This window comes from Melozone crissalis, unplaced genomic scaffold, assembly GCF_028551555.1.
Source record: "Melozone crissalis strain CALT ecotype California unplaced genomic scaffold, PUWL_Pcris_2 ptg000111l_1, whole genome shotgun sequence".
Classification (NCBI taxonomy): Eukaryota; Metazoa; Chordata; class Aves; order Passeriformes; family Passerellidae; genus Melozone; species Melozone crissalis.
In genome coordinates this window covers 10,778,571-10,803,286 of record NW_026535888.1, presented here as the reverse complement: position 1 = coordinate 10,803,286, position 24,716 = coordinate 10,778,571, and the positions used below count along the sequence as shown (strand labels likewise).

Genomic DNA, 24,716 nt, shown 5'->3' with positions numbered 1-24,716 from the left:
TGTGCATCAAAAACCAGGAGGGGAAAACACCACCCTGGATCTTCCATTAGTTCCCTTCCATTTGTTCTTTATTTCCCTCCCTCACAGGAGCAGCAGGGAAGCATTTGGTCACCACTGAATCAGAATATTTTGGTTATCAGTAAATCAGAATCTTTTGGTCATCACTGAATCCAAATCTTTTGGTCACCACTAAATCAGAACCTTTTGGTCATCAGTAAATCAGAACCTTTTGGTCACTACTAAATTCAAATATTTTGGTCACCACTGAATCAGAATCTCTTGGTCATCATTAAATCCAAATATTTTGGTCACAACTAAATTAAAATATTTGGGTCACCACCGAATCCCAATCTTCTGGTCACCACTAAATCGGAATATTTTATTCAGGATTTTAGGTGGATTTGCCATTTTCCAGTCCCTTCCAGTTCTATTTAACAGCAGGAAGAAAATGCCTCTTAGGTGGGATTTGGCATTTTCCTGGTGAATTCTCTCAGGAAAACTCCCAAAAATCCAGTGGGTGACTTGAGCTGGTGCAAAATAAAACCAGCATGGAACCAGCCAGATTTTGCCCCAACATTATTTTTTTTTTTTTTGCTGTGGCCACATCCCAGCACAATCCCACAGAACTTGGGAGCAAGGAACCAGCTCAGCCACTCTGGGCACTGCTCCAGCCTCCGCTGCTGCTGTCCCTGGCTCAGCTCTGTCACCCACAGGTGACACATCCATCCCCAGGATGCTGCAGGCTCCTCGGGGGTTTGCTCACAATAAAATCTGCCCTTTCCATCTGCTGAGCTCGTTTTTCCCCCCTCTGCATTCATCAAACTCCTTCCGTGCACACCAGGGAGTATTTGTGGGACAAATGGAGTGCTTGGAGAAGGAGCTGGGAGTTAATCTGCTTTGTCTGCGTCCTTGGGAAATCGTTCACACCTGGCTGAGCACTGGGAGAGGTGGAACAGCCCAAGAACGTTCCCAAATGCTGAGGTTTGGGACAAACCAGAGGAATCTGCAGCTCTGGTGGAGGGGAAGCTCTTCCCACCACAAATAAACCCCTGATTTCTGCTGGTTCCCAAAAAGCCACGGAAATAATTAAAACCATGTTTAAAATGAAGCTGAGGGGCAGAACATGCATGAAAAACCCTTCAAGCTCTCCAGGGGTTCAATCCATCCCAAGCTGCAGCTGCCAAGGCCCATTAATTCGGGAAGGCAAGGCTGCCTTTGGAGTGCAACCTGCCCAAACTTTGGGATATTTTATGTACGGATGCTTTGCTCATCCCTTTTCCCCACCGCCACCCCTGGTAAAACCCATTATTGGGAACATCCATCTCCCTAATTCCTGGCACAGAGGATGAGCTTGGCTTGGGGTTGGCGTTTAGACAATTATTTGGATCAGTGCTCTGCCTCCCTCTGTTATTTTCCCTCTGCCTCCCCTCACCACTTAATGGGCTGGGATCAAACAATTCGGACGTTCCTGTGACGTTATCAAGGCCACGGAGCTGCACAATCCATTCCCTGCTCTCAAAGCCACAAAGAGAGCAGATTAAAGGGAAAACAAACTGCAAAACATCCTCAGGATTTTTTTCTGGGCTCTCTCTCTACCAGATGCTGAAATATCAGGGGATGCTGTCAAATAATTCTGTCAGCATAAGCACGGTGTAATCTGCCTGAGGAAAATTGAAAATAAATTCATTTGCACCCAGGGAAATGTCTCAGCAGCAGGGATGAGGTGTCTCCTCTAAATTTTTAAATCCAAAGGGGGGAATTAGCATTCAGCCAGGACCTCCAGCAGCCCAGCAAGAGAGAGGTGCAGTCGCTAGTTCAGAAAATAAAACAACAAAGGACTTGCTGACAAAGGGGAGAGGAGCAGAGCGAGGGAAGAATATAAAATTAACCTTTGCCAGATAAAACAAAGTGACAGATTAAAGAGGAGCTGATAAAAAAAAAAAAAAAAAAACACAAAACCCTCCAAGAGTCTCCACTGCAGGGAAGTAAACGAGGATTTTGATTTTCCATAAGATCAGTGAGGAGAAAAGCGAGTTGGAGCTGGAGGGCCAAGCTGTGGCCAGGAAAAAGCTCCCCTTGATGGAGAGGGGAGCTGGAATCACATCCCAGAGGGGAACATCCAGCCCAGGGAGCCACAGGGTTCATGAACAACACCACGGAGGCTGTGAGATGATGATTTTCTTCATCTGGTGAGGCAGAGGAGGTTTTCCCTCACTTGGAAGGAGGTTTCCCTCACTATGGAAGGAAGTTTTACCTCACTGTGGAAAGAGGTTTTCCCTCTCTGTGGAAGGTTTTCCTTCACTGCAGAAGGAGGGTTTTCTTCTATGTGGAAGATTTTTCTTCACTGTGGAAGGAAGTTTTCCCTCTCTCTGGAAGGAGATTTTTGGCCTCTGTGGAAGGAGGTTTTCCCTCTTTGTGGAAGATTTTTCTTCACTGTAGAAGGAGGTTTTCCTTGCCATAAAAGGAGATTTTTTTTCTCCCTAGAAGGAGATTTTTTCCTTATCATGGAAGGAGGTTCTCCTTCTCTGTGCAAGGTTTTCCCTCACTGTGGAAGGAGATTTTTCCTCTCTGTGAAAGGAGATTTTTCTTCTCTCTGGAAGGAGATTTTTCCTCACTATGGAAGGTGATTTTTCCTTATGTGGAAGGAGGTTTTCCTTCTCTGTGGAAGGAGATTTTTCCTTACTATGGAAGGAGGTTTTTCTTCTCTGTGGAAGATTTTTCTTCACTGTGGAATGAAATTTTTCCTCTCTCTGGAAGGAGATTTTTCCTTACCATGGAAGGAGATTTTCCCTCTTTGTAGAAGATTTTTCTTCACTTGGAAGAAGGTTTTCCATTGCTGTGGAAGAAGGTTTTTCCTTGCTGTGGAAGATTTTTATTCTCTGTGCAAGGCTTTTCTTCACTATGGAAGGAGTTTTTCCCTCACTTGGAAGGGGGTTTTTCTTCTCTGTGGAAGGAAATTTTTCCTCTCTCTGGAAGGAGATTTTTCCTTACTATGGAAGGAGGTTTTCCTTCTCTGTGGAAGATTTTTCTTCACTGTGGATGGAGGCTTTCCATTGCCATGGAATAAGGTTTTTCCTTGCTGTGGAAGGAGATTTTTTTCTCTCTCTGGAAGGAGATTTTTCATTACCATGGAAGAAGGTTTTCCTTCTCTGTGGAAGATTTTTCATCACTATGGAAGGAGGTTTTCCCTCACTTGGAAGGAAATTTTTCCTTACTATGGAAGGAGGTTTTTCTTCTATGTGGAAGATTTTTCTTCACTTGAAAGGAGTTTTTCCCTCACTTGGAAGGAGGTTTCAGCTCTGCCCCTCCAGCCTCCCTGCAGCTGCACACTGGGACAAACCAGGAGCTGTTTAACAGCGTGTCACAGGCAGGGCCAGGCTGTCAGGAGGAAGAGGATGGAGACAGCCCAGCTGCACCTGGAGCATCCCAAAGAGCCCTGAGCAGCAGGAGCCATCCCCAACATGACAGAGGCCAGCCCTGCTGCCTGCAGCTGCCCATCAGCAGCCCTGGCTGCAATTAATATTCATTACCCTTGTTAAATGCCAGCAGAGGCCATTTCATTATGTGCACAGCACAGGGGCCTGTTTACAAAGCTGCCTGTGTCAATAATTTTTTTTTTATTTGTCGATAATTGCTACATTTGCCAATAATCCTTATTGCTGACCAATTACTGCAAAGGCAATGAGAAAAATCCCTTTATTAAATACAGAATAAATCACAGCAGACACAGAGCAGCGAGACCACGGCATGAATGAACCAGCACAGGGATTTGTTCACGTTATCACAAGCAGCACCAGGATTCTGCTTGGTTTAGAGCAGTGAAACAAGGAAGGAGCAGCTCCTTGGTTCTTTTTTTGGGAGAGAGATATGGATGTTAACATGGAGCAGGCAGGAGAAATTCCTGCAATTCTCTCTTTTCTCTTCTCTCTTCTCTTTTCTCTCTTCTGTTTTCTTTTCTCTTTTCTCTCTTCTCTTTCTCTTTTCTCGCTTCTCTTTTTCTCTCTTCTCTTTCTCTTTTCTCTCTTCTCTCTTCTCTCTCTTCTCTTTCTCTTCTCTCTCTTCTCTTTCCTCTCTTTCTCTTTCTCTTTTCTCCCTTTGCTTTCCTTTCTCTTTTCTCTCTTCTCTTTCTCTTTTCTCTCTTTCTCTTTCCTCTCTTTTCTCTTTTCCCTTTTACTCTCCCTTCCCAGATCCCACCTCTCTCCTCCTGTTCCTGCCTCCATCCCTGCTCATCCTTCAGGAGAACCCAGAGCTGATCCCAAAGTGAGGTCACACCACAGGAGCAGGGTCAGGAGCTGAAAACCAAGCAAGGAATCCCTGGAACAACTGCAGTTTCCATGGAAACAATCCAAAATTCTTGACTTTCCTCTCAGTTTTTAGATCCTGCTCCCACAGACCTCTTGGGAGAGAGCTGGGAGACAGGAGTGGATTTTCTGCTTTGCATTTCAATTTTTTTTCCAAAAATTCCTCCTTGGTGATGGGCTGGGAAAGCAGGACAGTGCTGGAAGCTCAGGGCACTGCTCCAGCTGGGCAGCGAAGTTCTTCACATTTTGTATTTTCCTCTTTCTGTATCTGTTATTCCAAGGGCAAAAAAAAATATAAAAATCTGCATCTCATGGTGCCTTTTCCTCCTAAAAACCTTGTGGCACCTCAGGGCAGGTGGGAGGGGAGGGAAGGAGTTTGGAGCAAAATTAACCGGGAGGGTTTTGTCATTTCAGAGCAACAAAACTCAGCACAGTCCGGGGGTGGGACTGCAGGTATGAGGAGAAGAATGAAAACCAGGCAGGTTTTGGGAAGCAAATCTTGAGGAAAATATCACTGAATTTAAAATAGATGTGCAGAGAAGAGCAGGTTTCACTGCCACCCACTCCAGCAGGAGCAGGGCTTGGCTTTGGGAAGGAGCTGAAGTTTTAAAAAACTTAACTGGGAACTGCTGATCCCCACTGGGACAGGGCTGGATCCTGCAGCCATCTGCTCCTGAAAAGCTTCTGCACCTTCCTCTCCTGAATTCCCATCATTTCCAACAGAGCTCTTCCTCTCCCAGCAGCTCCCTTGGGAATTTTGGCAGTGGCCACAAGGAGGTGGAAGTTTGTGGGCATTTTCTTGGCCCAAAAAAGCCTCGTGGTGCTGCTGTTCACCTCTCCCTGCCAATGCTGCATGGGACTGTCCCTCAGGGGCTGGGGGGACACTTTTGGGCAGCCACCACTTCCCTGTGGCAGAGCTTTTTGGCAGGAATATCTGGCATGTTAATGAACACATTTATCCCAAATCCATTAAATATACCTAGCAAAGAATACATTTATCCACATCTGTTCCCAATCCATCCAAACATTCCCAGGAATGAAGATGTGTTAAAAAACAAACCCAGGAACAAACTCATTTATCCCAAATCCACTCACACATACCCAGGAATTAACACATTTGTCCCCAGTCCATTCAAAACCAACCAGGAATGAACACATTTCTCCCCAAACCCAAACCCTCCCAGAAATGAACAGATTTATCCCCAAATGGAATCAAACACTGCCAGGAATGAATAGATTTGTTCCCAATCCATTCAAACACTCCCAGAAATGAACATGTTTATCCTCAATCCATTCAAACACTCCCAGGAATGACCACATGAATCCAAAACCCAATCCAACATTCCCAGGAATGAACAGATTTATCCCAAATCCATTCAGACATTCCCAGGAACGACCACATTAATCCAAATTAAATCAAACACTCCCAGGAATGACCACATGAATCCCAAACTCAAACATTTCCAGAAATGAATGTGTTGGCTCCCAATCCATCCAAACATTCCCAGATTTATCCCTAAACTTTCCTAGGAATGACCATATGAATCCCAAATCCATTCAAATATTCCCAGGAATGAACAGATTTATCCCAAACCAAATCAAACATTCCCAGGAATGACCACATGAATCCCAAACCAAATCCAACATTCCCAAACCAAATCCAACATTCCCAGGAACAACCACGTTAATCCCAAATCCATTCAAACACTACCAGGAATGACCACATGAATCCCAAACCCAAACATGTCCAGAAACGAATGTGTTTGCTCCAAATCCATTCAAACTTTCTCAGATTTATCCCCAAATCCAAACATTCCTAGGAATGATCACATGAATCTCAAACCTACTCAAATATTTCCAGAAATGAACATGTTTCATTCAAACATTCCCAGGAATGATCACGTGAATCCCAAACCCAAACATTTCCAGAAATGAATGTGCTTGCTCCAAATCCATCCAAACTTTCCTAGATTTACCCCCAAACCTTCCCAGGAATGACCACAACGATCCCAAAACTGCTGAGCGACGCCAACCAACCCAACCCTGCTGGGGTCAGTGTAGACCCTTCCCATTCCCAAGAATTTTGGGGCCCAAATCGACTCCTTTTACTCCCCTCCTTTTACTCCCCCACCATTAAATTCCCTGTCAAACACGAGGCGGGTCCAGAAAAACCTGAATTTTCCAAGTGTGATCCCAACAAACTGAAGCTGCAGCAGAAATTCTGGAAGGACTCTCCCAGAACTGGCAGAGGGCACCTGAACCAAGGCAGGAACTCTGCCCAAGGAGGTGACAATGACATTTATTGTCACTCCAAGTGCCACAATCATCCCTCGTGGAAAATGACGGCGCTGCCTGGCACGGGTCAAGCACCCAGAGGGAAATGCAGGGTGAAAATTTGGGAAAAGCAGGAGGAGAAGGGAAGGGAAGAACAAAGATCCCTCAAAGATCCTCTCACTGCAGAACCCCCCCAGGAGCACCAGGGCCCTGCTCTTTCTGTCACATAAACCTGATTCAGTGAATTTTGGGGACAAATAAAACCAGGAAATGAGGGGTTTTATTCTCTACTCCACACGAGGATGTTTGAACAGCAATTCCCACGCTGGATCTCTCCCTCACCACATCTCCATCCTCAGTGTCAGCAGCTCCAGAGCTGGAATTATGGAGCTGATTCTCTGTTTATAAACTGAATAATCTCCCCAGCCACAGGATATTCTATCCCCAAATCAGAGCACAAGGGTTTTCCTTCAGGGATGTTCATCCAATGCCCTCCCAAGCCCATTTTGCTGAGAAAAAGGAACAAGCTCTGTCCAAAATCCAGTTCTGGGTATGGAACTGCCCAGGCCTGCGACAGACACCACATCCCCCAACCCTGGAAATGCCATTTTTAAAGCCAAAAACAAATTATGGAGTTGGTTCAAACAGTGCAGGATGGTGCAAGACAGAGAGAAGAATTTCAGCCATCACCCAAAGCCAGACACACAAACTGTACAGAAAGACACCCAAACTACAGATACAAACATCCAGACATCTAAATTGTACAGAAATAAACACTCACACACTCAAACTGAACAGGAATAGACACCTAGACATCTGAATTGTACAGAAATAAACTCCCAGACACCCAAATTTAACAGGAACAGACACTCAAACACCCAAATTTAACAGGGGAAAAAACATCCAGACACTCACATTGAACAGGAACAGACACCCAACCATCCAAATCTCACAGAAACAGATACCCAAATACCTAAATTGTACAAAAATAAACACTCAGACACCCACACTGAACAGGAACAGACACCCAGATGGAACAGGAACAAACAGCCAGATACACGCAGTTGCACAGAAACAGCCATGCAGACACTAAAATTGTACAGAAACAGATCCCAGACACTCAAATTGTACAGAAATAAACACCTAGACTTGCAAATTGTATAGAAATAAACACCCAGGCACTCAAACTGTACAGAAATAAACACCCAGACACCCACAAAGTATAGGAACAGATACCCTGACACTCAAATTGGACAGAAACAAACATTCAGACACCTAAATTGTACAGAAACGGACACCCAGAAACTGATATTTTAGAGTCAAACACCCATACTTAAGAGGAACACACCCACAGATACCCCAAAACCAACCAGACTCCCCAAATTCCACAGGAACAAACCCCCAACACCCAAATTACAAAGAGACTACCCCCAAACCCCAAATTTCAAAGAAACAAACCCCCCAAATCCAAATTTCACAGAAGCAAAAGGGTTCCCTCATTTCTCCCCCTCACATCTGATGTTCTCCCAACATTTCCCACCTGGAATTCAAACACATTTTGTCCATTTTGTGACCCCTCCTGCTCCACAATAAATCAGGAGTGAAGGTCAGGAGGGGTCTGTGAGACATTTTTCACATTTTTCCCATTGCCTGCACATTGTTTTTTTGATCCATTAATATCCCAAGCGCCACAGAGAACAGATCACACTGGAATTATTGGAACTGAAAGATTCCTGCCATGCTTTGCATGGATGGGGCTTGATTTGATCAACATCAATAATCCTTTTTAACCAAAAATCTCCTTTTTACTCTGTTACCACCCAGTCCTGCTGCCCTGAGCACAAACCACAGGTTTATCCTCATTTCAAACTCTCAGCACCAGCCTCAACCACACCAACTTGTCCAAATTCACCTGAAATTCCAAGAAATTAAAAGGAAAAACCAGCACAGGACCAGTCTAACACTTCCCACCTCCCAGGAAAAACTCCAATATTTTTTTCCTCAGCAGCACCTCCAGCTGATTTGCTTACAAATAAAAAAAACCAAACAGGAAGGGAGGGATGGCAGCTGGAAAAGGGAGGACTCAGAGGAATTGCTTCCTTTCCCCAGGCATTTCTCTGAGCTTAAACAAATATTTGAAAATAAAGGCACTGAATCCAAACTGGTTCTCCCCCTTCTCCATGACCCCAAATTTTCTCCCAACTCTCCAGACCCTCTGCAAAACTTGATTTTTTCCCCCCCAGCTCCATCCTTTTCATGGATTAGCTCCTGTCACACCACATTTTCACTGGAATTCCACCCAGTTTGGCACCTGAACTTCTAAAAAGAACATTTTTGCTTTCTCCCTCTGCATTCTCCCCTCCCTCAACTGCATTTTCCTGGTTTTTTTTCAGCTTCAGCCTCACTCCCCTGCTCCAACAAGGCCCAGATTTTAACAGAGCCAACAAAAGTAGAAAAGGAGATTTAAAAAAGGCAGAAAAGGAGATAAAAAGAAGAGTGAGGTTATCACCAGCCGGGGGAAACAGAGGGAAAACTCTGGGGAAAATTCCTGCAGGAAGGTCCTGTCAGGGCAATAAAGCAAATTGCTCAATATATCTACAGAGGACACTGAGAGCATTGAAACCCCACAGGGACTGGGCAGAACTCCCATTTCCACCCCAAAATGTGATCCTGAGTCACCACAGAGAGCAGAATATCCCAAACCTGCTGAGAATGGGGCAACAAATGTAAAACTGAGGCCCAGCAGGAGGGAGCCTGGAGAGGGTCGGATCATGAGGGAAAAAATGAGGGGGTAAAAAGAGAATTCAGGTTTAAGTTGTGAATTTGGCCGTGTCCTGTCTGTGCTGGCCACCAAGGACTTGATTTTCCCTCAGGGCAGGGCAGAGAGAGCACTGAAGAGCCCAAATCTCTCTCTACAAAGAGAATTCAAGTTTAAATCTGGAATTTGCTGGGTCCTTTCTGTGCCAAGGCCACCAAGGACTGATTTTCCCTCAGAGCACGGCAGCACAGCCCAAATCTCTCTTTGCAAACAGAATCCATGTTTAAATTGTCAATTTGGCCGGGTCTTGTCTGTGCTGGCCACCAAGGATTTGATTTTCCCTCTGGGAAGGGAAGGGAAGGGAGAGCCCAGCACAGCCCAAATCTCTCTTTGCAAAGAGAATCCAGGTTTAAATCTGGAATTTGCTGGGTCCTGTCCACCAAGGGCTGATTTTTCCCTCAGGACAAGGCAGAGAGAGCCCAGCACAGCCCAAATCCATCTCTACAAAGAGACCCCAGGTTTAAATTGTGAATTTGGTCATGTCCTGTCTGTGCTGGCCACCAAGGATTTCATTTTCTCTCAGGGCAGGGAGAACCCAGCACAGCCCAAATCAATCTCTACAAACAGAATCCAGGTTTAAATTGTGAATTTGCTGGGTCCTCTCTACCTGGGGCTGATTTTTCCCTCAGGACAAGGCAGGGAGAGCCAAACACAGCCCAAATCCATCTCTACAGAGAGACTCCACGTTTAAATGTGGAACTTGGCCATGCCCTGTCTGTGCTACCACCAAGGGCTGATTTTTTTCCCTCAGGACAAGGCAGGGGGAGCCCAGCACAGCCCAAATCTCCCCTGCCCTGCCCAGTGAAGACCCCAAACCTGTCCCCAAGCTGGCTGAAGGTGCCACGGGGCAGGCGCCACCACCTCGGTGTCCCCTCAGAGGGCACCCAGGGCACTGCTGACCCACTTACAAACACACACAGGTTTCTGAGCAGACCACTGGCTGCTCTTTTGGCAGGTGATGCTTTTGTGGCCCTTGAGCTCGAAGGCGGGCTGGCACTGGAAGTGCAGGGTGTCGCCGTGGCGGAAGCGGGAGCCCTCGCGGCGACCGAAGGCGGGGACGCCGGGGTCCCCACAGCTGCCCTGGTCAATCTCTGCAACGAAAAACAACACGGGGTTGGGTGAGGGACGGGGCTGGGAGAGAGAAAACAGAGAATTTGGGTGTGGAGAAGGGGTTGGAAGACAGGAAACAGGAATTTGGGTGTGGGGAAGAGGGTGGAAGAGAAAGAACACAGGGTCAGGGTGTTGGAAGAGCGAACAGAGAATCTGGGTGCGGGAAAGGGGCTGGAAGAGAGAAAACAGGATTTGAATGTGGGAAGGGGTTGGAAGAAAGAATTTGGGTGTGAGGAAAGGGCTGGAAGAGAGAGAACACAAAATTTGGGTGTGGAGAAGAGGCTGGAAGAGAGAACATAGGATTGGGGTGTGGGAAGGGGCTGGAAGAGAGAAAACACAGGGTTTGGGTGTGGGGAAGGAGTTGGAAGAGAGAAAACAGAATCTGGGTGTGGGAAGGGGCTGGAAGAGAGAATTTGGGTGTGGGGAAGGAGTTGGAAGAGAGAAAACAGAATCTGGGTGTGGGGAAGGGGCTGAGGCCCAGCTGGTGAAGCCCCCACAGGTTGTGGCATCCCAACCCCGATTCTCTCCTAAACCCCATTCCCATTCACACAGAGTTAATCCCTCTCTGATTTGGACTCCAAATAAACCCCAGGCACAATTTCCTGTTACCTCCTGCTCCCCTCAATCCCATTTCCAAAAGGCTCCCTGCCCTGGATCATTATTAGCTCCAAAAACTTCATTCCTTCATTCCTCCTTAGTGTTCCCACATTATTTATCTGCTCCACACTCCTGTCCTCTCCCAATCCTTTGGACTTATCCCCAAAAACTTCATTCTTTCTGAGTACTTCCACATTATTTATCTGCTGCTCAATCCTCTCCCAATCCTCTTGGTTTTTAGCTCCAAAAACTTCATTCCTTCATTCCTCTTTAGTGTCCCCACATTATTTACCTGCTCCACTCTCCTTTCCACTCCCAATCCTTTGGATATATCCCCAAAAATTTCATTCCTCCTGAGTGTTCCCACATTGTTTATCTGCCCCACACTCCTTTGCCAATCCTCTGGTTTTTAGCCCCAAAAACTTCATTCTTTCATTCTTCCTTAGTGTTCCCACATTATTTATCTGCTCCACACTCCTCTGGTTTTTATCCCCATCATCTCTGATCAGTCTCGCTGTCTTTTTCCTCCCCGTTTCCAATTTCTTGCACCAAATTGGAAATTTCTTTTCTGACACTTCCTTTACAGAGGCAAACCACGGGAGCTGAGATTTGCATGACTCCCTCTAATATCCCAATTTGGCTGGAATAACAACAAGCACCCTCATTATTATTCTGGCTCCAGGCAACTCCACATCCAGGTGTATTTTGAGCAGAAGTCACGGAGCTTCTGCTGCATCTCGAGCTGAAAACTCACTGCTAGCTAATGAAGCATCCCCAAAATAATTTAACATAAATTAATATTAAAAGTTTTCATGAAACAGGCTGAGGTTTTTTTGCCTCTCAGTGAAAGCACTTTGCCAGGATTTACAGATCTTCCTGCACACTTTCCAAATCCGACTGTTTAGGAGCTGCACTTGCACATTAGGGATGGAAAATGAAAATTTTGGGTGTTAAAGCTGCACTGAACTGTTCATTCCTCCCCTCAAAAAACGCACAAGGCCAACAGTGCTTAGCATGAAATGAAAATTCAGCTGGAAAACTCAAGGAATAGCAACGAGCTGGGATGGGAGGGAGTGGATGTGGAACATTTATCAGCGTGTCTGACGGGGACCTGGGGGCTGGGGATGCTCCCTGCTGCCACTCAGAACACCCTTGGCTGTCATCCCTTCCCTTCCACACCCTGGAACCTGGAAATGCAGTGAGCAAGTGCCAGGGATGGCAGCCCTAAAACTCCACAAGTGGAAATAAAAATTCCCATTTTGGCAGCCCCAAAATTCCACCCATGGACACAAAAAATTCCCATCCTGGCAGCCCTGAAACTCCTCCACAAACGGACACAAAAAGTTCCTGCCTGACCCCATCCTGGCAGTCCCAAAATTCCACACATGAACACAAAAAATTCCCATCCTGGCAGCCCCGAAATGCCCGCACAAATGGATATTAAAAATTCCCGTCTTGGCAGCCCCAAAACTTCGACACACGGACACAAAAAATTCCTAATTTTGGCAGCCCCAAAACTCCACACACCAACACAAAAAATTTATGCCTGACCCCATCCTGGCAGTCCCAAAATTCCACACGTGGACACAAGAAATTCCCATTGTGGCAGCCCCAAAACTCCTCCACAGATGGACACAAAAAATTCCTGCCTGACCCCATCCTGGCAGTCCTAAAATTCCACACATGGACACAGGAAATTCCCATTGTGGCAGCTCCAAAATTCCACACACAGACATAAAAAATTCCCATTTTGGCAACCCCAAAACTCCACAAACGGACACAAAAAATTCCTGCCTGAGTCATGGCAGCCCCATCCTCCTGAAGGCCACGGAAGCTTCCCAGAAGGGTCAGAGATGCCAAAACCCCAGAGCCAACCCCAAATGTTTCCCTCAGCTTGGGCTGGTGGCCCTGCAGGGATGGGAACCACAGGAATTCTGCACCAAGCAGCTCCAGCTTGGGCAAAAGCAGAATTTCCAGAGCTGGAATTCCAAAGGGAACTGGGAATGTGCAGCATCAGTAAAATCAGGATGTGCTGAGGGCATCAGGAGCTCAGAAAAAATGCAGCCAAGCGAGGTAAAATCAGCATTTTGACCCTTGGATGAGAGAGAATCAAGACATCACTGCAGGGTCTCCTCCCTCCTCACCCTTTCCTGTCACTCTGCACGACCCCAACTCAAATAAGTGGGTTAAAAATGGGAGGAAAATGAGGAATTAGAGCTCCCAATTCCCACCCTCTCCTTGTCAGCAGCAGGCAAACACAGCTCGAAGGTTTCATCACCTCACAGAGGTCAGGAAATTGAATTTATTCGGCAATTCCATTTTTTGACCTGAGAAAAATCCCCTGGTTCCTGCATTTCTTTGTGTGAGGGAGTAAAATCCATGAAATATTGAGCAGGGCAGAAGTTCCATTTAAAAAAAAAAAAAAAGGAGTGATTCAAAAATATCAAAACATGTTACTTCAATAAGATTGAAACATTCCTCCTGATGAATGTTTAAAGTAAAATCACTTCCACATTAGAATAATAAAAGTCAAAACTAAACAAGAACATCCAAACCAAGTGTTTTGACATTATTGAAAGGAAACAAGTTGACATGAATCTTTCACAGCTTTCTCCATCAAATATTATTCATACAAGGGGAAATTTTTTGTCAAAACTGCATTTTCTGAGGGAAAAATGTAGCAGCAGGAATTTTGCAGAGCTCTTTGTGATGTTTGGCTGAGGGTGGTGGGTGGGAAATTGGGTGAGGAATGAGAAAAAAAAACTCCCTCACACCTCCCCAAATCCAGGATGCTCCTCCCTGGGAATTCCTGTTCTTGCCTGCATCATTTCTGAAGGAAAATGAGGATTTTTCTGGGGAAAATGAGGATTTTTCTGAGGGGAAAATAAGGATTTTTCTGAGGGGAAAATAAGGATTTTTTTTTCTGAAGGAAAATGAGGATTTTTCTGAGGGGAAATGAGGATTTTTTTCTGAGGGAAAATGAAGATTGTTCTGAGGGAAAATGAAGATTTTTTTCTGAGGGAAAATGAGGGGTTTTCTGAGGGAAAATGAGGATTTTTGGAGCTGCCAGCAAGTCAAACTCAGTTTTCTGGAAGGGGTAGCCACAGGGTGAAGGATTTTTGAGACTGTGGAAATCCCACAAATCTCATCCCCAGCCAGGAAACACCCAGGAAAATATTTTACCTCACACACAGGTTTTGTACTTAAATGAACTTGCTTAATTAATTAATGCTTATGGTGTCAGGTAGGAATTTAGGGAGGAGGGTGTTTCTGTTGCCTTTTAGTTTCTGCCTCCAAGAATGAATGAAAATGATCCCATTTTTATCTCATTCCAGCCCAAAGGATTTTACCTCACACTCAGGATTTTGTACTTAAGTGACCTTGGCTTAATTAATTAATTAATTAATTAAAGCTAATGGTGTCAGGTAAGAAAATGGAGGAATCAAGACCAGGGTGTTTTTGTTGCATTTTAGTTTCTGCCTCCAAGAATGAATGAAAATGATCCCATTTTTATCTCATTCCAGCCTAAAGGATTTTACCTTACACACAGGATTTTGTACTTAAATGACCTTGGTTTAATTAATTAAAGCTTATGCTGTCAGGTAGGAATTTAGAGGAGGGTGTTTCTGTTGCCTTTTAGTTTTTGCCTCCAAGAATGAATGAAATTGGGTGATTTGTTGGGAAAACTCCTTGCCCTGGAGCTGGTGCCTTCAACATCCATCAGGATATTCCTGCAGAATTCCCAGCCCATTCAACCTTTATTTCTTCTACTGATGAACCTGAGTTTATGCCAAGCAACAGCATAAATGTAAATGAATTTTATAAATTGCTGTGGTAAGAACAGAAACATCACAAAAAAACTCCACCAAAAACCAGAACAAAGCCAAATTGTAATTCACTGTCTCATTGTTTTAATAGAAAGCCAGAATTTCAAATTAAAACCAGATTTATGGGCGCTCCCACACTAATTTAATTTGGATTTCTGCTGGAATTGGGAAGGAGCTGAGTCAGGTCTGAGCCCCCTGCTGCAGGCAGGGGATGATTAAAAGCTGTTTATTGTCAGGGGAGTGCTGAGCAAGGCTTTGGCTGTGGAGAGCTGGAATTCAGCCCCACGGTGCTAAAGAGGCTTAGGAGCTCTGCAGGGCTGGAGGTGGAGATTTCCTCCCCTGCCCTTTGTGCTTTTCATCAAACTTTTTCATCTTACCACAGGAATTGATACAATTGATTTACCTTTATGCTCTTGCTTGGAATAAACTCCAGTTCTTCAGCAGAAGGAATAAGGATTTTATTTTTCTTTTTTTTCAAACTTTGCTGGGATGAGCTGCTGCTTCCTGCAGCTCTTTTGCCAATTATCCAGGTGGGAATCCAGCCCTGGATTTATATTATTTTAGGTTCTGCATCTCCTGCCTCACTGTTTTGTTGGTGTTGGGGTCTCTGAGGAGGCCAAGGGGTTTCCATCCCTGTTGCTCGGCTCTCCCATTAAATTAAATTTAATTTAAATTAAATTTAATGGCTTGAGTCTGTCACAAAGCAGGAGCCACAGAAGGGCTTTGAGCTGTTCCTGGTGTTTAAGCCTGGCCTAAACCTCAGGACAGGGTTTAATGCGATGCTGGTCCTAGCAAAACCAGGCCCAGTGCTGCACCTGCTCTGCTGTTTTTGGGTGGCAGGGAGGGGCAGGAAGGGATTTTTCCTTTTAATTTACCCCCTCCTTGCTGAGTTTCCTCTTTAGATCCTTTTTTATCTCCTTCAGGGAATCCCAGACTGGTTTGGGTTGGAAGAGGCCTTAAAGCCCATCCTGTTCCACCCCACCATGGGGTCAGAACACGCCAACACCCATGACAGCAGCAAACACAAGCTTAGGCCAGACTTGAGCACTCACATTTTGCTGGATTCTGGGAAGATTTTTTTAAAAAATCCCAATATTAACTTTTATTAACTTTGATTTCACCTGAAACAGCTCAGTTTAAAGCAGCTGACACCAGAGACCTGCTGGAACCAGAGATTCCCCATCCCATCCCTTCCCACAGGCACAACCTGTTGCTATCAGCTGAAATTCCCCTTTTTTTTCCCAATAAAACACCTGAAATGGCAATGGGACAGCCCTCACCCAGCCTGGATGGGAAAGGAAACTCTTAAGGAAAAAAATAAAAAGAAACAAATCTGCAGAGCTTTGATTTATTTAGAGGAGCTCCCTTTTCTCCCCAATCCCTGCACCCATTTTGATTTATTTAGAGGAGCTCCCTTTTCTCCCCAATATCTGCACTGATTTTTGATTTATTTAGAGGAGCTCCCTTTTCTTCCCAGTCCCTGCACTCAACTGGTCCCTGATATTTTGGGAAAAGGGGAATTGGGAGGGAGGAGCCTGGGTTACCTTCGTAGGTGGCTTTGAAGCCCAGCAGGTTGCTGACACTGTCGGTCTGGAACAGGAGCCACATCTGGTGCTGGGTGCTGACAATGAGGTCAGGGACTGTGGTGCCTGTCAGGCTGCAAAAATAAGTAAGAAAAATAAATTAAAATTATATCATATACAAAAATTAGTTAAAATAATAATTATTTAAAATATTATATGTTTATATTAATTATATATTGGTAAATTATACTGTTATTAAATTATATATTATAGTAATAAAATATTGTTAGCATTATAAAATTAATAGTAACAATATGATAATATAAAGACATAATAATATAATATGTTAAATTATAATATTATTAAATTATATATTAATTGAAATAAAGTATAGTATAACATAATATAATATTACATAATATAAAATATGATTATAATAATTAAATATATATAATAATATAAATAACAACATATTACATAATAGATAATATAATAAAGATATAATAAAAATACATAATATAATGTGTAAAATATTATATAATTATAAATAATATATAAATATTGTATTATTATAAAAATATAATAGAATACATAATAATAGAATAAAAACAGCCTCAAAGTGGCCTCAGATTCATCACCCTCAAATAAAGGACTCTGCAGGAGAAGGAAATGCCAAACTAATTAAGAATCACCCCAAAAACCTGGGAGATTTTGGAGCCTGGTGAAAATCCTTCCATGTTCAGTCTTGCCCCACCACCCTCAGTGCAATAATTACAATTCCCTGCTGTTGTTGGATCAGATCACCCAGCAGCCAAAGGAATCGTTTCCCTGCTCATTGAGGCAAAACATCAGCAAACAAATCAAATTCCCAGGAGCCAAAGTGAGCCCTGAGTGACTGAATCCCCTGAACTGCCCTCGCAGCAGTTTGCAGGAGCACAGAAAATGACTTTCCATCCATTCCCTGCTCCATTGCTGCACTGAGAGAAGTTTCTAGGAAAGGAAAAAAAGCACCCAGAGTGTCGGAATCCAGAACATTCCTCTGGCTGCCCTGGGTTATTCCAGACACTGGCAGGGGGCACAGAGACCTTGGCACGGAGTCACAAACACCTGAGCCTTTGATTTTAGCCCATGGAAACAATTACCAACTTTGTGTGAAGATTTAAAAGCCACAAGAGTTTGAGTAGAATGATAGTGAATTTATCACAGGGTGAATATGTAGAATTTTACAGTTTTTAGAATGGGGGTTCAAGAGGCAAGATGGAGGAATCTGGGTGTGATCTGTCCTTCTCCTTCCTCTTCTTGGCCTCAATCTTCTACTGTGATATTGGCACTTTTGGATTGGTTTAAGGTAGAAGCTCACTGTCTAACACAGGTGATAGGTATTGGAAAGTAATTGTAAATAAAGTACACATAGTTCTTAGTATAAAAAGCTAACACCAATCCAAGGGCAGGGACTGCGCCACAACCTGACCTGCCAGACAGATAAGGAAAAATAAACAGCCTTGAGAAGGAGAACCAAGGAATCCTGACTTCTTCTTGGGTCTCAGGGTGGGGAAAAAGAGACTTTCCAACACCTTGGGGTCATCTCAACAGCAGAGACCTCATCACCAGCAGGAGCCCCAAATGGGCTGAAAACCCTGTGAGCCTTTGAGAATCCAAACGTGCTGAACACCCCATAGCCCCTGAGAAGTGCCACTAATCCCAGCAGGATCAGGGCTCTGCCTTCCCCTCAGCATCCTCCCAGGAGGGCTGAGATTGAGGGAAATATCATTGGTATCTCCCCCTATTAACGAGGCTCATTCAGCCTCTGGGATTAATCACCTCAGCACAGCTTCAGAGCTTTATCCCCCACACCCACAGGAGCATCTTTGGCACAGGCAGATGGAGCTCAGCTCCTGCCTCCCTTCCCAGGAGCAGCGTTTGTGTGGGTGGGATGATTATTCCAGGAGCAGGGCTCTTGTGTTGCCTGTGTTTAATGTTGTGATTATCCTGTTTCTGCTCAGGTATCATCTGCGAGAAATTCAGAAATTAACAGCAAGTGGAGAGGGGTGAGAGGGGTTTTTTTTTAAATCTTTTCTGCAGGGTTTAAATAAATCCCAATCGATGTGTTCAGCTCTGGGTTGGGTCTGGCCCCAGCTACAATAGCAGCACTTGAAAGGCTCCTGGATAAAAGTAAACTCAGCAGAAGGGGACAGGGAATTGGTGGAGCAGAGGGATGTGAGGCTGATAAAGGGACAGGAGCCAGGCTGGGAATGTTCAGCCCGGAGAAGGAAAGGTTGAGTGGAGCCCTCACAGCTCCTGTCAGCACCAGGAACTGCAGTGCAGGACAAGGGGGAATGAACTCAAACTGGGAAAGGGGAGAATTGGGTGGGATTTTGGGAAGAAATTGCTCCTGACAGAGGAGGGATGTGAAGCTGATAAAGGGACAGGAGCCAGGCTGGGGGAGTTGGGAATGTTCAGCCTGGAGAAGGAAAGATCAGTGGAGCCCCCACAGCAGCTTCAGGAACTGCAGTGCCAGGACAAGGGGGAATGAATTCAAAGTGAAAAATTGGAGAATTGGGTGGGATTTTGGGGAGAAATTGCTCCTGCCAGAGGAGAGATGTGAGGCTGACAAAGGGACAGGATCCAGGCTGGGAATGTTCAGCCTGGAGAAGGGAAAGTTGAGTGGAGCCTCCTCAGCATCCTGGGAGCTGCAGGAGAACTGGAGAGGGACTCAGCACCAGGAACTGCAGGGTCAGGACAAATTCTAACTGGAAAAGGGGAGAATTGGGTGGGATTTGGGGAAGAAATTGCTCCTGCCAGAGGAGGGATGTGATCCAAGCTGGGAGAATTGGGGATGTTTAGCCTGGATTAGGGAATGTTGAGTGGAGCCCTCACAGCTCCTGCCAGGAGAGCTGGAGAGGGACTCGGCACCAGAACTGCAGTGCCAGGACAAGGGGGAATGGATTCAAAGTGGAAAAGGGGAGAATTGGGTGGGATTTCGGGGAGGAATTCCTGGCTGTGAGGGTGTGCAGGCCCTGGCATAGGGTGCCCAGAGAAGCTGTGGCTGCCCCTGGATCCCTGGCAGGGCCCAAGGCCAGGCTGGACAGGCTTGGAGCAGCCTGGGACAGTGGAAGGTGTCCCTGTCATGGCTGGATGAGCTTTAAGGTCCTTCTACCCCAAACCATCCCAGGATTCTGTGTCACCCCTCAGTGCAGGTGACATCAACTCCGCTCCCTGCCAGGTTCCAGCTCCTCTCCAGGACAGGGATCTCAGGGAAATGGGGCCTCCCTGGGCATCACAGACCTGTCCTGCCCATCCAGGCCCTGTCCCTGTCCCTCACAGGCCCCAGGGACAGGGACACCATGCCCAGGCTCTGAACCTAGAGTGGTTTTTGTTTTGTTTTTCCTGCAATCACAATCCCAGCCAAGCTCTGCCCCTGCCTCTGCTCTGATTTCCCTGACCTGCAGCAGGATTTTATTGATCTCAGGGTGCTGTTAAATGAAGAAGTGATCTTGTTTTAGTGCCTGTTTTGCATCCCAGAGATGTTCAGGAGTGTTATTGTTGATTCTCAGTTTATTTATTGAAGCAGCAGCCAGGCAGGAATGAGGAACACTCCAAGAGGAAAAAAAACACCAGGAAAAGGAGCTTCAAAGCTTTCTGCATCTTTTGCCACCCCACTTTGAACAAGCTGGGGTGGGGGATTGATTTGGGTCCTTGTTAATTCAGAAAATTAAATTCCTACAGCCTAAAAATCTGCTCTGCTCCCATTTTCATTTGGGAATGAGCCTGGAAAAAATCCTTCCCAGCTCAGTTTGGGGTGGAATTTGCTGCTCTGCATCTCCCCTCAAGTGCATTCCTTGATTAGGAAGGCAGCAGGGCTGAGCTCCTCAACAGCCAAGGAAAAAAAATTGAATTATTGCCTTTGACAGGAGTTGCTGCATTTTGATTCTTCCAAACAAACCTCACTTTGTATCCAGGTATTATTCCTGAATAATCCAGCTAAGAGTGGGCAGAAAACTCTGGGAAAAGTGATCCATGGATTTTCAAGCACATTAATTAGCACTGTGGTCCTCACAACGCTCTCCCATTTCATTACTTTTCAATTCATCCTCCCAGATTATTAAAAATAAAAATATATCCCAGGAAGGATTAGCAGCAGGAATTTACTGACAACTTCCTGGGAAAAGATTCCAGGCACTGCACTTTGCTCAGTCTCACATATTCCAAATTTGCATCAGCACCACCTGGCCAGGTGCATTCCTACAGGACAGAATTGGGGAATTGGTAGTCACATATAAAGCACAGAGGGGACAATTTTCTGTCCCCAAAGTAACAGAAAACCACTTAAAAAAAACTCTAAAACCCTAAAACTAAACCTTAAAGCCCTAAAACTGGATCCCTGCATCCCAAGCCCACAACCTCACCTGGCCAGGTGCATTCCCGCAGGAGAAAATTGGGGAATTGGTATTCACACGTGAAGCACAGAAAAGAAAATTTTCTGTCCCCAAAGTGACAAAAAACCACTTAAAAAAGCCCTAAAACCACTGGATCCCTGTGTGCCAAGCCCTCAGCTGCACCTGGCCAGGTACATTCCCTCAGGAGAAAATTGGGGTATTGGAACTCACACATTTAGCACAGATGGGACAATTTTCTGCCCCCAAAGTGACAAAAAAACACTTAAAAAAAGCCCTAAACCCACTGGATCCTGGCATATCAAGCCCTCCAGCCTCACCTGGCCAGGTGCCTTCTGCTACTCACGCATACAGCACAGAGGGAACAATTTAAGGAAATCCAATTTTCTGTCCCCAAAGTGACAGAAAACCACTAAAAAAAAAGCCCCAAAACCACTGGATCCCTGCAGCCCCACCTGGCCAGGTGCATTTTGGTACTCACACATAAAGCTCAGAGGGGACAATTTAAGGAAATCCAAATTTCTGTCCCCAAAGTGACAACCAGCCCCAAACCCACTGGATCCCTGCATCCTAAACCCTCAGCCCCACCTGGCCCGGTGCCTTCCTGCAGGAGAAAACTGGGGAATTGGAATTCACACATAAAGCTCAGAGGGGACAATTTTCTGTCCCCAAAGTGACAGAAAACCACCAAAAAAAATATCCCTAAACCCACTGGATTCTGGCATCCCAAGCCCTCAGCCCCACCTGGCCAGGTGCAATCCTGCAGGATGGTACTCACACATAAAGCACAGATAGGACAATTTAAGGAAATCCAATTTTCTGTCCCAAAAGTGACAACCAGCCCCAAACCCACTGGATCCCTGCATCCTAAACCCTCAGCCCCACCTGGCCAGGTGCATTCCTGCAGGAGAGAATTGGTACTGACACCTAGTGCACAGAGGGGACAATTCTCTGTCCCCACAGTGACAGAAAACCACTGGAAAAAAGCCCTAAACCCACTGGATCCTGGCATATCAAACCCTCCAGCCTCACCTGGGCAGGTGCATTCTGCCACTCACACATAAAGCACAGAGGGAACAATTTAAGGAAATCCAATTTTCTGTCCCCAAAGTGACAACCAGCCCCAAAACCCACTGGATCCCTGCATCCTAAACCCTCAGCCCCACCTGGCCAGGTGCATTCCTGCAGGAGAAAACTGGGGAATTGGAATTCACACATAAAGCTCAGAGGGGACAATTTTCTGTCCCCAAAGTGACAGAAAACCACCAAAAAAAATATCCCTAAACCCACTGGATTCTGGCATCCCAAGCCCTCAGCCCCACCTGGCCAGGTGCAATCCTGCAGGATGGTACTCACACATAAAGCACAGATAGGACAATTTAAGGAAATCCAATTTTCTGTCCCAAAAGTGACAACCAGCCCCAAACCCACTGGATCCCTGCATCCTAAACCCTCAGCCCCACCTGGCCAGGTGCATTCCTGCAGGAGAGAATTGGTACTGACACCTAGTGCACAGAGGGGACAATTCTCTGTCCCCAAAGTGACAGAAAACCACTGGAAAAAAGCCCTAAACCCACTGGATCCTGGCATATCAAACCCTCCAGCCTCACCTGGGCAGGTGCATTCTGCCACTCACACATAAAGCACAGAGGGAACAATTTAAGGAAATCCAATTTTCTGTCCCCAAAGTGACAACCAGCCCCAAAACCCACTGGATCCCTGCATCCTAAACCCTCAGCCCCACCTGGCCAGGTGCAATCCCACAAGAGGGAATTGAGGAATTGGTACTCACACATAGAGCACGGATTTCTGGTCTCCGACCTGGCCTCCATCCCCCACTGTCAGGGTGTCGTAGCCTCTCTCCAGCTCGAACTCCTCGAAGGTGAGTTTGATCACCTGCCAAAGACACAATTAACACAATTAATTCATCAATTAACACCAAGCCCTGCTCGTGGATCCCGCAGCAGCTCCCAAGAGCATCGAAATCTCCAAAACATCCCAAAAAGTTGGGTGGTTTTTCTTGGTTTTTTGTTAGGTTTTTTTGGGTTTTTTGGGGTTTTTTTGGTTTTTTTTTTCTCTGAAATCTGGAAATGTAATTAATTTAATTTAATTATTTAATGATTTATATTTATTGATGATTTATATTTATTGATGATTTTTGTTAAAGAGCCAGGGAGCCACCAACACCCCAAACCTGGATCTGCTGAAGTAACAGAACAGCAGCTCATGCAGTTCTAACCTGAAGCTTTACAAGCTTGTATTTATTTACCTATTTTCCTTTTTCTTTTTTTGAACATTGTATTTATTTATCCATTTTCCTGGTTTTTTTGTTATTGTGTTTTTTTGCGTATTTTTGGTTTTTTTTAATATTGTGTTTATTTACCCATTTTATTTATTTACCCATTTTCCTGGTTTGTTTTTTTAAATATTGTGTTTATTTACCCACTTTATTTATTTACCCATTTTCCTGTTTTTTTTTTTTAATATTGTATTTATTTATCCATTTTCCTGGTTTGGTTTTTTTAATATTGTATTTATTTACCCATTGTATTTATTTACCCATTTCCTGGTTTGTTTTTTGTGTTGAATATTGTATTTATTTCCCCATTTCCTGTTTTTTTTTTATAAATATTGTATTTATTTACCTATTTTCCTGGGTTTTTTTGCTCTGAAAGTTGGAAATGCAATAATTTAATTAAATTATTTACTGATTTGTTAAAGAGCCAGAGAGCCACAGAACCCCCAAACCTGGAACCGCTAAAGTGACAGCAAAGCCAGGAAAATGGGAAAATGAGATGAAACTCCTGATTCCGAAGTGATTGGAAGTTCAGTCACATTTTGAGGAGAAAAATCCACAATAATTCACTCCAGCGGCTCTAACCTGAAGCTTTCCAAGCTCATTCCTCATTTCCCTGCCCTCAGGGTCCAGAATTTCCCCCTCCTTTTGGGATAAATCATCCCCTTCTCCCTCCATCAGCTTGGACGTGGCTTTTTTTGGGAATAACCCCAGGAGAAACCTCAACCAGCAACATCCATTGTGTCAAAAAAAGGGCCAGAAATAGCTTTTATGCAAATTCCCCAATTATCATATGCATTTCTCAGCTCCCCAGAGATTTCTTTTCCCCACTGTGGTTGGAATTAATTCCCAAAGCACCAGGGCCCAGCTAAAAAAACCCCAGAATATTCCCAAAAGAGGTTTTGATGTCCCCAATCTGCAGTGGAAAAAAATCCCAATTTGTCAGTGAGGAGGCCTCAGCCCTGTGGATGCAAAATTCCCAATTTTGAGGGGAAAATTGTAAATTTGGAGGGGATTTTGGGGCTCAGTGGGTCTCAGGCTCTTTTTTTAACAAATATAGAGCAGAAGACTTGCAAATAATTCCTAAATTCAGCTCCCTGCTTCTTCCAAAGCTCCATGGAGCAGGAGCTGATCAAAAAACCACTGAGACCATGAAAAGATTACAAAAAAAAAAATTACAAAATATTCTTTCCAAGTATTTTATGGGAATTATTGGAAGTAATTCATCCCAAATCCTTCCCTCAGCCAGGAAATGCTGGGATCATCCATGAGGGACAAGCAGGGAGAGCTGTGACCTTCCCAAAGGATTTGGTGCTTTCCTCCCAACCCTCCCTGCTCCAGGAGAGCTTTTCCCAACCTGGAAATTAAAGTTTCTACCATGAAACACCTAAAACCAAAAGAATCCCTTCAAAAAGTGACATTAATTGAATTAATTAAAGCTATTTATCATTTCAAAGGCAATGGGATCTCCTCTTCCAGCTGACAAATTTCCATATTTCTGGGGATGATGGAGCAGAACCTGCGGTTCCTTGGTGGGAAATCCTAAAATTAATGGATTTGACCAATTCCAATCTCC

At 44.8% G+C, this 24,716-nt stretch overlaps 1 protein-coding gene across 1 annotated transcript in view; it reads right to left on the bottom strand.

Annotated features, from left to right (window-relative positions):
• The window catches only part of CSMD2 (CUB and Sushi multiple domains 2), a 247,823-nt gene that overhangs the window by 92,625 nt on the left and 130,482 nt on the right, over positions 1–24,716 (bottom strand). The window contains exons 11-13 of the mRNA XM_054292539.1: positions 22,637–22,740; positions 16,472–16,584; positions 10,302–10,484 (exon numbers count right to left, since the gene is read on the bottom strand). Of these exons, the coding sequence (XP_054148514.1) occupies positions 10,302–10,484; positions 16,472–16,584; positions 22,637–22,740 (400 nt within the window). The remainder of the gene's footprint in view (positions 1–10,301; positions 10,485–16,471; positions 16,585–22,636; positions 22,741–24,716) is intronic.